The 13,268-nt window shown below is 36.9% G+C and overlaps 1 protein-coding gene across 5 annotated transcripts in view; it reads left to right on the top strand.

The window, feature by feature from the left end:
* Positions 1 to 13,268, top strand: part of FRYL (FRY like transcription coactivator) — a 279,655-nt gene that overhangs the window by 131,086 nt on the left and 135,301 nt on the right. For all 5 annotated transcript variants that reach the window (XM_030313899.2, XM_030313898.2, XM_030313897.1 and 2 more), the window contains 3 exons: positions 2,892 to 2,945; positions 5,969 to 6,108; positions 7,018 to 7,114. In XM_030313899.2, the coding sequence (XP_030169759.1) occupies positions 2,892 to 2,945; positions 5,969 to 6,108; positions 7,018 to 7,114 (291 nt within the window). The remainder of the gene's footprint in view (positions 1 to 2,891; positions 2,946 to 5,968; positions 6,109 to 7,017; positions 7,115 to 13,268) is intronic.

The following is a 13,268-nucleotide window of genomic DNA, read 5'->3' on the forward strand; positions in this document are numbered from 1 at the left end:
GATGAGGCCCACTCACATTAGGGAGTCTCAGTCTACCTGCTTTCAGGTCACTCTACCAGTTGTTCACTCTGCCAATTCAAATATTAATCTCTTCCCCAAAACATCCTCACAGACACACCCAGAAAATGTTTAACCAAATATCTGGGCACCCTGTGACATAAAATTAATCATCACCGTGTCCAGTACCCATCAAAATTTTTATCTGTCTAGGATTTTCTTTGCTCACCCTCCTCTCAACTCATTGCAAAGTCGCATCATAACCCATTCCTTCACTCCTTTGTTTTCTACTGGATGGAGTCCGCTTTATGTACTGATGACAGTCTTTCTATACTAACTCTAGACAGTGATCTGGAGGGATCCATTTTGGGTCATCTCTTCACATAAGCAAGAAAGAGTAGGCATTCAGGTGAGAGAGGGTTGGAGGACTTTACTATAAGTTTTGTCCCCCAGACCCAGTAGCTGAAGGGTAAAGGGTCTAAGCTTTCCACAGTGAGTCCTCTGAGCCCTCTTTGGTTCACAGATGCTGCTTGCTCATAATAGGAACTCAGTATTTGTTTTTTTAGTAAACAAATTAATAGAACAAATGAAAAAAAAAAAGATTCCAACACTGTTGTGCGCTGAAGGAAGACACAACACTAAATCAGAAACTTTTCCTGGTACCATTTAAATTAAGAGGAAGCAACCATACTCAAAGGTCACCTCATGAAACTATTATGTTTCACTGTCAATACACTATGTCTTTCTTTATGTAGTCTTTTCCCTAGGCTACTGTGGTATGCAAGTTCAATGGTACAAAAATCTGTAGTAGCAATTTTCTACTCCCAGCCCCAAACCCTCCCCTTATCCAAACTGTCCCAGTTTCTTTTCCCACTTGCAAACACGTATTTCTTTATTTTTTTAAAGAGGTATTCTATATTATTTAGTAGCGTGTGTGTGTGTGTGTGTGTGTGTGTGTGTGTGTGTGTGAGTGGTATGCACCCATTATACCTAGATTATTCCGTTAATACATACTGAGCTTTGCCATTCTTTTAAAAGTCTTCTTGGACTGAACAGAAGACCATGGGGGAGGGGAAGGGGGGAAAAAAGTTAAGGAGGGAGCCAAACCATAAGAGTCTCTTAAAAACTGAGAACAATCTGAGGGTTGATGGGGGGTGGGAGATGGGTATTGAGGAGGGCACCTGTTGGGATGAGCCCTGGGTGTTGTATGGAAACCAATTTGACAATAAATTTCATGTTAAAAAAAAAGTCTTCTTGATATTCTATAGATGTATATTAATATAGGTAGGCTTTTATTTTTTTCTAATCTTGGCTTTTGCAAATGAAGCTATAGCAAATATTCTTTTATGAACATCATTTTGCAGATATGTGACTATATAAGACAAATACTTATAAGTGAAATTTTTCCTGGGTCAAAGGATGTGTACATTTCAAAACTTTGCCGAATATTGCCAGATAGTTTTCTAAGGAGATTGTTCCCCATTTACACATTGACATTATTTGAGAGTTCTGTTCAGTAGTAGGTAACTTCAACACATCGTGCTCAGACTTTTGGAGGTCTTTGGAAGTCTAATAGGTTGGATTTCTTTGTGTTTTTAACTTGTCTTGCTCTTGTGAATGAGGTTAAGTAAATGAACAGATATGTATGAGCTGTAAACATTTCCTTTTTGTCAGCTATCTGTTGATTCTTTGTACGTTTTTTCTACTGGATTATTGGATTTTTTCCCCCTACTGATCTATAGGAACTTTTTGTATGTTAAGGAAATTATACCTTAGTCTAAATATCTGTTGTAGATATTTTTCCTATCTTGTCACTTTTTTTTTACCACCCATATACTTTTTCATTTTTTATTTATATGTGGTTGAATTTGCTATTTTTCTTTTTTGCTTCTGCATTTTGTTCATATTTAGAAAGAACCAAGCTTGTTTAAAAAACAACACAAAACTACCATCATCTAGGACTTCTTTTTCTTCTAGGATTTTAGTGATTTTATTTCTTATATTTAAACTTTTAAAACATTTAGGATTCACTAGGGTAATGAGCCTGTTTAATTTTTCCTTCTGACAACCTGACTGTCCCAACACCATATGTTAAATTTTCCATCTTTGCCCCAGTGTTTGAATTTCTACCCTTATTATGTTCCCATATGTATTTGTTTGTGTTTTCTTTACTGATACAGTGATCTATTGTGTTTGAAGTTTTTCTTATTCCTGATTATTTCTCCACATGAACATTGTAAGAAAGGTTTCTGTTTTTAGAAATGGGTCATTTTAAATTGAAGGAATTTAGGGAGCCACTGATAATCTCATGTGGTAGAGTACATTAACGTTAACTGTTGGCATTTCTCAAAATTCAAATCTAGGCCCTCTTCTTACTTTTTCTTTTTTAGGTAAATGACTTTGTTTTATGAACTTGGTTCCTTTCTATACACAGGCCAATCTGTTCTGTGTTCTTCAAGCCCTTATTAGTCAACATCTTCTCTTTTATGGCTTATAGGGACTTCAAAACTCAACATGACCGAAATCTATCCTTCCACCCAAACTTTGTCTTCTCATTGTGTTCCCACTTTCAGAGTATGGTACCACCATTCCTCCATCTATGCACAGACTGGAAACCTAGGAATCATCTCCCAGTATTTCTTTTCTGTCTACTGTGGGCACCCCCCCCTTCCCAATCATGTGACTTATGGGCACTCTCTTTGGAGGGTATCTGGCTCTGGAGTCATAGTACTGGGACTTGAATGCTAATTATGTGACCCTGGGCAAGAGGGAGTCTTACCTTTGTTTAATCAAATCTAATTACAAATGAAAACAAAAACAAAACCAACCGGCGAATCTGCTTATCATATATAAGATTGCTAATATTTTGTGCTTCTACTTCTTTTTAACTGTAGGAGAAGCCATTGTCTAGATCTCTTCAAAGAGGTGAAGATCTTCAGTTTGACCAGGTATGCCAATTTGGGGGGAATATTTTTTCCTTCAAGGAAAATGTTCATCCTAACAGTCCGGTTCAAATATATCCAATATTAAGAAATTATTTTATCTTGTTTAGTGACCATTTATATCATTACATATTAGATTCAGTCTGAAATTGGTAGTACTTTTTAATGTTTATTTATTTATTTTTGAGAGAGAAAGCACAATGAGGGGAGGGGCAGAGAGAGGGAGGGAGACCCAGAATCCGAAACAGGCTACAGGCTCTGAGCTGTCAGCACAGAGCCTGATTTGGGGCTCGAGCTCAGGAAGTGTGAAATCATGACCTGAGCCAAAGTCGGACGCTTAACTGATTAAGCCACCCAGGTACCCCTGGTAGTTTGTTTTTTGACAAAGCAAATGGAATGAACTATGAGCTGTGAACCTTATAGTTCATGGAATGATCTGTGAACTTGATTCATTTCTGTTTATTTAGCATCTTAGTACTTTTCATTGGTAATCTCTTTACTGTGCCTTTTAAATTTTCTTAAAATGTTTCCAATTACATACCTCAATCTTTCCTTGTGTATCAGTTCATACAAGTTTTACATAATAATGTTTTATCTTTTAACATTTTTATTTTTTCTTGTTGGGGTTATCAGAAACTTTAAATAGAATATTGATATCTAAAAATGAGTGTGATATTCCTTTAATGTTAATTCTTTCCTCTTGCTGAGATGAAGTGTTTGATCAAATGCTATTTTTGTCATAATAATGTTTGTTCAAGAATTATTTTATTATATATTGATTGTTTGCAAAAACCAATAACCCAGATTAGTTTTCTATTGGAATCTAGTATTCCTGTGCTACTTTTCTCATGATTCTGTATCTAGGAAACAGATGTTAATGTTCATGATATGAGTCTAATTGACTAGATAATGATGACTGGTTAGAATTACTTGGTGGAGACTTAACAAAATATTGTTTCTGGATTCCAGCCCAATTCTGAATGAGAATAATCAAGAGCAGGGCTCTGGCACCTGTATTTTGTAATAGCTCCCTAGGTGATTCTGATGCATATATTTAGTAAATAGCCAGTGGCCTAAGAAGAAACCGTAGGTAGGAAGACTAGTTCTCTGTTAAAGTAAATATTAAGATCACCTTATATAATGCTTTTCAAATCTTAAAGTAACTGCAAAAGGTATTAATTATTATTTTTTATTTACCTATTAATCTGTTATTTTAAAGACATTTAAATTATTCAGGTCTTAAATTCACTAATGATGAATAAATGTATAATCAGAATTAGAAATCCTATTAAACAGTGTTTTAAGGAATATTTCCATTTGCTTTTTTATGTAAATGATTAAGAAAACTTTTAATGGTTATGCCTCACAGTTCAACCTTTTTTTTTTTTTTTTTTTACAGTACAAAGCCAGGTGTGGTATAAACTAATATATATTTATAATAGCAGATGGTATTTTATTGTTCCTTCTTAGATATTAAAAGGATTTCCTTTGAGTGATACTCTTCATTGTTAATAAGATAAAATTCGAAAAATTAGTTAAGTAAAATTGAATCTTGTTTTTACTTTAATGAGCTATATTAGAAACTGTTTGCCTGTCAAATTATGCTAATTATATATAAAAGCATGATTAAAGGAAGGCAGATAATGAAAAAGAGCCTATACAATCAAATAGACTGTTTTGTTTTTTTTTACTATTTTCCTAGATGAAGTACATTTTGAAGTTATATGAAGAATATAAAATATTAAATGTTTAATTTGTAGAGGTATCAATTTATCTTCATTAGCTGACACTTTCTATAGTCCTGGACCCGAACAAGACCTTGAGTAGCCCTGCAACACATCATTTTTTGGTTAAGAAAAACAAAGTGAAGCATGTTTGACGGTATACTTTAAAATATTATTATTATGAGCAATGAGTTGCATCAGATACAGAAAGAATAAAAAGATTTTTTTTCTTTCTTTTTCTTTTTCTTTTTTTTTTTTTCTTTTGCTCAAGATACCCCAGAGGAAGAGTGACCTTAGGGGCTGCTTGCTAATGGCAGCTGGTGTGCCTCTTACTATCTACCCACTACAGGAAAGCTGAGTTCGTTCATGCAATGAATCTGATATTCACCTAGAATTCAAATAGTTTCAGGGATGCTTCAAACCGAATAGCAGTTGCTCATCCCATTACATTTATCCTTATGTTCTCCCCTTATATATTCTAAGCTTTGAAAGCTTGTTTGCAACACATTTATGTTTCTTTCCTAATACGTTTCTTTGTGGGTATCACAAATTAATAATGTAATTATAATCGTTCTACATCATAGCGGTACAAAGTAGACTGGTCCTTTCGCACGGTACTAACAGAATGTAGTCTTCTTTGTTCTTACCTCTCTTCATTCATTCTGGTGGCAGTATTTACAGCCTTCTGTTCACATGAGCATGGAGGAATGGGCCAGGGGGAAGGAAGCAGGTGTGGTTTTCTCATGTTGTGTGTTCTCCCAGAGGTATCCCTCTGTATAATCAGTGATGTTACTGAGGGTCATGTTTTTACACATGTGAGTAGCATATGGAGGCAGGAAAAAGGTAGAAAGCTTCTAAGCTAAACCAAATGGATGTGGGTAAAGTTAAATAGTGGGTGAGACTCAGCCCACTTTATTTCATTACTTGGATAAACCCTAATTTTTTTTTTAAGTTTGTTTATTTCGAGAGAGAGAGAGAGAGAGAAGGGGAGGGGCAGGGAGAGAGGGAGAGAGAGAATCCCAGGCAGGCTCCACGCCAGCACTGAGCTGACAGCGGGGCTGAAATTCACGGACCATGAGATCATGACCTGAGCCAAAATCAAGAGTCGGACGCTTAACCAACTGAGCCACCCAGGCGCCTCGCTAATCTTTACTTTTATTTTAAAACACATTTATTGCGTTTGAATTACTGTGTTTATCCTAGAAATGTTATCCTAGTAATCATTAACAAATGATGGCTAATAGAGTCAGGATTGTATTACTTCAATGATGTATTTTATCTTCTGGTGACATCTTGTGTTTTCAGTTGATAAGCTCTATGAGCTCCGTAGCAGAGCACTGTCTCCCTTCCTTACTTCGCACCTTGTTTGACTGGTACAGACGCCAGAATGGAACTGAAGACGAATCTTATGAGTACAGGCCTCGATCTAGCACAAAGTCTAAGGGGTAAGTGGCTCCTTTCCCACTCTTCGACCTAGAATTGAAACACTTTCTGTGAAGGGGGTGATAGTGTTTTCAACTGAAGAGAGTTATTGTTTGATTTCTGAGCAAAAATATTGATTCCTGCTGTTATGAGACTGATAGTAAAGGGAAAGGATAGTCCATCCCTAACTGTAAATCAAGGGAAGGTACCAGTTAAAGTAGGTGCTGCTCCACAGTCCTCACCACTGGGATAGTCACACAAAAATGAATTTTAGGAGTGCCCTTTCAATAGTTCAGCGAGGATCTTTAATAGTTGTAGACGAAGTTAAGAAAATATTCAGACAAGGTCCCGATTCAGACAAGGTCCTTCCTGTTGTGAAGGGAAGCAACTGTTGTGATCCAGGAGGACTGCCAGACCCTGTATCACGATACCGTGAGACTGTCCTCGGTGCTCCAATCCCAGAACTTGTCTTCCCCCACCTCAGATTTTCCAGAGAGGTATTGGCTTTGCATGTTCAGAAAATGGTCCATAGTTTAGAATGGGGCTTGAGTCGATGCCATTTGTGATTTTTCAACTTAGATACGCGAACAGTTACCTGGCACTGTATTTTCACCAGAAGAATTATTACTTTTGTTTCAGCTCTTAATTAAAAAAAATACTAATCAAATATGGAGCAGTGCTAGATTTTCTAAGTAGAATTTAAAATATTTTTCTTACTGATTCCTTTAGAATGGGTTTAATTTCTGACAGATACAGTAGTGACATGTGTTTATAAATACTGTGCAAAATATGCAACAAGAGAAAGAAAATGAGAATATGTAATTACATACATTGGATAGCTTAAAAACAACTTGTACTAATAATAGCTAACCAATAGCTCTTTTAAAATTTATGGTCTTAAGTGCATTCCTAATTTGGGGTTCTTGTTTCAGGGATGAACAGCAACGTGAAAGAGATTATCTTCTTGAGAGGAGAGACTTAGCCGTAGATTTCATTTTTTGTTTAGTTTTAGTTGAAGTTCTAAAGCAGGTAAGAAGCCCTTTTGTTTCTGCAGAGTCTGTGTTTCTTATTCTTATTTTGCCTTCATGTTTCATTTACCGTATTTAGGATGTTATGTCTACAATTCTGGCCCACATTAACTAGATTTCTATCATTTAATTACACCTCTTTCAGTCGCCTACGGCTTTCATGGCCTGTACCTATCGTTTCCCATTCTTTTTACCTTTGTATGCCATCGCAGTTAGGGGATCTTGTTTGCAGAATTGAGCTGAGTAGTAATTGTGTTAAATGTGGGCTTCCAGCTGTGAATATAGTCTCCCTGTCTGTCATTCATGTACTTTAGTCCACTGTCAAAGGGTTTCTCTTCCGAAGGCATCAAGCCTGCCCTCCAATGTGTAATCGTCGTACGGTTGGAGTTGAGGAATAGGGGTGGTTTGACATGGGTGGGACCAAACTGTCAGGTGCGCATGGTCTTTGGACAAGTGATAATAAGTTTTTTATGTTTGATCAATGACTCTAGAATGCCATCATTGTTCTCACACTGTGCTCATGAGTTTCACGTCTGAATGGCACAGTCAGTAAAGCTATAAGCATGTAATGTCTGGTATCATGTATGTTTTTACTATTCAAAATCAGTGCAGGTATTTAAATGTATACCCCCCAAAAAGTATTCTTTGGTCTATTTTTGTTTTTTGTTTAATAAAGCCAACTATTTTGTTCAAATGCATGAAAGTATTTTTTGCTAGTTTGTAGTCTTTAAAAAGTTATAGATCATTCAAAGATGAACCACATATTTCCAGCCATGCACACTGTAATGTTTTGAAAAGAGTTAGATAATCTAAAAGAAATAAAACACATTTTGCACATGGCAGGTTTGGACAAGGAGTTTTGTTTTTGTTATGTAAGATGGAATGGAATTTATAACATGAAAACAAACAGCAAATGTGAGATATAAAAGTTAATTGACAGACTGTTTTTTGACATAGGCAATATAAAATTATTTGAATTATGTATTTCTTTATACTTTGTTTTTATGACATAAGTAGAAAATTATTGAAACCCGAATATCTGAAATCTACAAATAAAAGTTTTAAATAGGAAAAACAGAAAACTGAGTTAATCAAAGGTGAAAATCACTTTAATTACTTTGTACCTTACATCAAAGTTTTTTACTAGATGTAGGAAAGAAATTCCCTCTGGGAGTTGTGCAAACAAGCCCAATTTGCTTTCTGTGATCTCAGTTCAGCCAGGATCCCAAGACCTGAGGCCAAATTAATTAGGGATAGAAGAGAGCTGAGGACCAGAACCGCCACTGACCATGAATGAACTTTGCCTAGGACTCATGCTGGTTGACCTCTAGCATCTCTTGTGTGCTGATGTAGGTCGTGTGAGTGGTATGGTAGCCACCATTTGCACTTCTTTGCTTAATTAAATAGTATAGGGTTTCTTCTTTAAGCAGGTGAATTGTAAATTTCCCAAGACATGCAAGACCCTCTCTGATCTGGCTCCATTATGCCTTTTGTCCTTTGTTTCCCAAGACATTCTTTGACTTGCCAATCAGTCTCTCAGCTGAAAGTTGCCCCTAATTGTAGTTTCAAAACTTAAGTGCACAGACAACCCTGTTTAGATTTTTGTCTCTCCTTCTCTTCCTCCCCACCTCCTCCCCTGTTCTTTCCCCTTCTCCATTGTCTTTGTCTTCATCCTCCTTCCTTCCCCCTTCTCTTAAAAAATAATCCAGATAGGTCTTCTAGTGGAGAAAGCCATAAGGATCTATAAACTTGAGTCCATTTTTTCATTGGGCTTGTTTTTTCAAGTCCATTGCACAAAATCCCTTCAGAACTGTGGTTCACGTGGACTCGGAGTGTGAAAAAAGGAAATACAGCAGCTTTAATAGCTAATCTTTGTTTTTGGTTCCGTTTCCGTATTGTTCCAACCCATAGTAGCCTTTCCACTAGCTCTTTTCTCTCTTTTACCATTATCCTCATACTTTTCATTCAGTTGAACCCATGAAAGAATAAAATACATCACAAAGAACACGGCTATATTTTATTTATTAAAAATCTTACATAGGTCTTTTTTCCCTAGTAAAAGGCAAGTCTTTTTAGCTTCTTCAAAACTAATAAAACCTGAGAAAATGAAGTAAAAATCAATAGGACTTTCTGAAATATCATGACAAACTAACCCAATTTTCTACCATGTCAAAGTGATGTAGGGTTTAATAGATCTGGAGACTAATCAATGTAATATATCTTGAATTTAATAGGACTTTTACTTTTGCCCCACATAATAGACACATATTAAAACATGACTCCGTTTTATTTGATGAGATGGATGGCCCCAGGAGTACTGAAGTATTGATACATGGTTGGGCCAGTCTTAAGGAGGAGTAAATATTACTTACGAGTTAGTCCTTGACCTCATCTGTTATAAATTTTTGTTTCTTAAATAATTGGTCATGTCTTCCTGTGTGTTTAGAACTCTTTATGATGCATAAAGGCTCTATATCCTTTGTATCAGCTGGTCATTATAATAAACTGGGAGACCTCCAGGGCAAGTGTTTTCATCAGCTTTGTCATTTCCTTGCTGTGTAACTTGGGCAAGCTATTAGCCACTAACTCTTTCTTCCTCTGTAAAAGAGGGAGGATAACAGAATCCTTTTTGAGAATCATGAGTGTTGAATACAGTAATGCTGGGACATGGAACGTGCCCAATAAATATTATCTGTTATTTTCATTTTGCAGATGAAGAAATATTGTTAATTTTGTGACTCACTGATGATTATAAAGCTAGTTCACTTTCTCCTCCCAAGCTTTTTCTCCTGTTAATAATAAAAATATTGGTAAAATCATTGATACAAAATTAGGTGAAATGGCCAGCATCTTGGAAAATTAAATTAAAGTTTTAATCATAACACGTTAGACAAAGAATTGAGTTCGTATAAATGAGATGAAATTAGTATGATTCACTGTGGGAACAGAATTAATTCAAGATGGTGGAGGACTGATTTTATTTTTTCAAGAAAGTCAAACATAATTTGGGGGTCATGGCCAACTGCAAATTGTAGCAGGTTACTACCAAAGGCTTTCAAATCCATGATAAAAGCATGTTTAAGCAGCAACATAAACATTTAGAAAGTTTGAAGCAGTTTTCTTTTCATTTAAATTTTAGTCAGACATTTACTCATTGAGACAAATAAGATTGGAAAACTTGGTTTGTGACCACTGCCAACTCTTGGCTTAGTTTTATTAGTGCTGTTATGAAGTATCAGAAGGTGGAGTACCTCCTTAGTATTTTCAGATTTAACATTAGCATCTTAGACGTGGATGAGTATCCCTGAAGGGTATGCAGTGATTTGTGGTTTTTCTGAGGCTGAATGTGTTTATTCCCCTTTGCATTGAGGACTGGCCCTTTAGGTAATGAATGAGCTTTGCTGCCTCCCCAGTATCCAAATCTCAACCTGATTTTATTGTTTTTCACTTTCAAGATGTGATAAAAGCATTAAAGCTTGAGAGGTGGTAGTGGGAATAGCCTTGGAATAAAACGTGGGTATTCCTTTGTTTTGTTTGTTTTTCTAAGTTTTTATTTGTTTAAGTAATCTCTATAGGCAATGGGGGCTTGAACTCATGATCCCGAGGTCAAGAGTTGCATGCTCCTCTGACCAAGCCAGCCAGGCACCCCTGGGTGCTCTTCAGAGTCTACTAGATATATCCTTCTTGAATGTTGAAGTCGAGTTAGAGCGGCTTCTAAAATCACACAAGTGACAAGATCTGAAAAGCCTGGATACTGTGAGTGGGAATATTACTCCATGAAAGGAGAACTTTTTCTCTATAAACCCAAGTGGGATTCTTCCCCACCCCTGCCACCTTGTGTTTGAGATTCAGTTTGGGAGTATTTTTATTATTATTACTGTTATTATTGAAAATAGGGGGTGAAGTGTAGGGATTGTAAGAATGTCTGTGCATCCTGATAATGTTCATTCTTAAAATGTTTAGAAGTTGTGCTTGTTTTCTTCCAAAAATTAGAGAAAAGATCTATTTCTTCTTTCATTTCCTGTTTCTGTAGGTTTTGTTTTTGTTTTTGGCTATAATATGATAAAACTGGAAGTTTTTCTTTCCTTACGTGTTTCCTTTATTAAATGCATTTTGATAGCGCACAGTGTATTCTAGAGAGGTACACACCCAACTTCTGAACTTCGGTTCCCTCGTCTGTCAAATAGGAGACAAATACCTACCTTGTAAGACTAAGTGTTACAAACGCTATTTATAAAAATCCTTAACTAATACCTGCCATGCAGACACATAAAAAGTGTTGATGGTGGCGATCGTTGGGTAGTAAGTAATAAAGAGTACACAGCGTGGCTAAGTAGTGTCCCTAGCTGTCATTGTCAGACTTGAGGCATAGCTAGACCAAATGAGACTGTTCAGGAGAAATTATAGGTTTATGTTAACTTGTATTTCACATCTCCGGCCTGGAGCACATTAAACATCCCTGTGAGGAAAGCAATATGGTAAAACCACAACACAGCACACGGTAAGTGGAATATAAAAAATTAGATCACAGAAATGCAGTGTTGCATTATTGCAAGGTCAGTGAAGTGTCTGGGGCCAGCCCATATGACTAGCCCCATGAATTCTGGAATAAGTTCCGGAAGTCAGGCTGACTGATCCAAGACTAGCCTATTCCTGACTAAAGTTTGGCATCACGTGGTGGTAGATATCTGCTCTGTTTTAACTCTCAGTGGGTAGCCACAGGCTGACTGGGATGTATGGGACAGCAGCTTCGATTGTAGCAATGTTTTCATTACCTTAGGGCCTACTTTATGGGCCCAACTGAGGGAAGATCAGGCTGGGAGAATACAGGGCCTCCCTGCTTCTTGAATGGGCCCTGGTTTCCTGCCATTTTTCCCTCCCAGGCTTTGCCTCAGTATCTCCACCCTTATATTCTAGTCCCTTCATCTGCCCTACATTCTCAGAAGGTACAAATTCTGGCCTAGTCCCTTTGAGAGATAGAAGGAAAAGGTGGGAGGACAAGAATCAATCTCCAATTGTAATATTCTCGATTTTTCTCTCCGGGCTGGTGATGATAGGGTTCCAATCTTTTGCGTGCATTTACAGATGGGGAAGTGGAAACTTCCTCGTGGTTACATAACCAGTAAAAAGAGAAGCATTGGTTTCATTAAACCAAACCAAAATCCGTGGTCTTTCTATACTTTTATCACTTATCTTTCTGTATTTTTAATGAAAAAAAGTTTATTGTATAAAGGTTTGATTATATATAGTTTACTTACAATAAGTTCGTCAGCTTGGTGTGGATGTAAGGAGCACTTGGGGAATACTGTTTTCAGTTTCTTCTTAATACGAGATAATAGTATTTTCCTAAAAAGAGGTATTCAGACTACCAAGTAAAAGATTGTCATGCCTCTACTTAATTGATGAGCCAGTATTCTGAAATTCCTTTATCAATGAGACATGATTGTTACACTTTTATGGTGATGTGTTTGCCTATAAAAGATTTAAAAGCTTCTTATAATTATACATTCATAAAATTCCTAGTTAAGTATCTCTGCTTAAAGATATTATGGGTTTAAAATTTAGTCTTCCATTGTGGGACAAAGGTTAAGTTGTTCTTGTAGAGTCTGAATTCTTTTTTTTTTTTAATTTTGTTTTTATGGTTTATTTATTTTCGAGAGCAAGAGAGACAGAGCCTGAGTGGGGGAGGGGCAGAGAGATGGAGACAAAGAATCCAAAACAGGCCCCAAACTCCGAGCTGTCAGCACAGAGCACAACGCAGGGCTCAAACTCATGGATTGTGAGATCATGACCTGAGCCAAAGTTGGATGTTTAACTGACTGAACCACCCAGGAGCCCCTAGAGTCTGAATTCTTGAACCTTACTATGTAGAATAAATTCAGTTTCTGCAGAGTATTAACGTGGGATGTTCAAATCTCAGCTTCCACCAACAGACGAGTAAACTTCTTTCCTGTATCATAAGGCTACTATTTTTAAAAGGTTCATTGAGGGGCGCCTGGGTGGCTCGGTCGGTTGGGCTTCCGACTTCGGCTCAGGTCATGATCTTACAGTCCGTGAGTTCGAGCCCTGCGTCAGGCTCTGTGCTGACAGCTCGGAGCCTGGAGCCTGTTTCAGATTCTGTGTCTCCCTCTCTCTCTGCCCCTCCCCTGCTCATG

This window comes from Lynx canadensis, chromosome B1 (assembly GCF_007474595.2).
Source record: "Lynx canadensis isolate LIC74 chromosome B1, mLynCan4.pri.v2, whole genome shotgun sequence".
Taxonomy (NCBI): Eukaryota; Metazoa; Chordata; class Mammalia; order Carnivora; family Felidae; genus Lynx; species Lynx canadensis.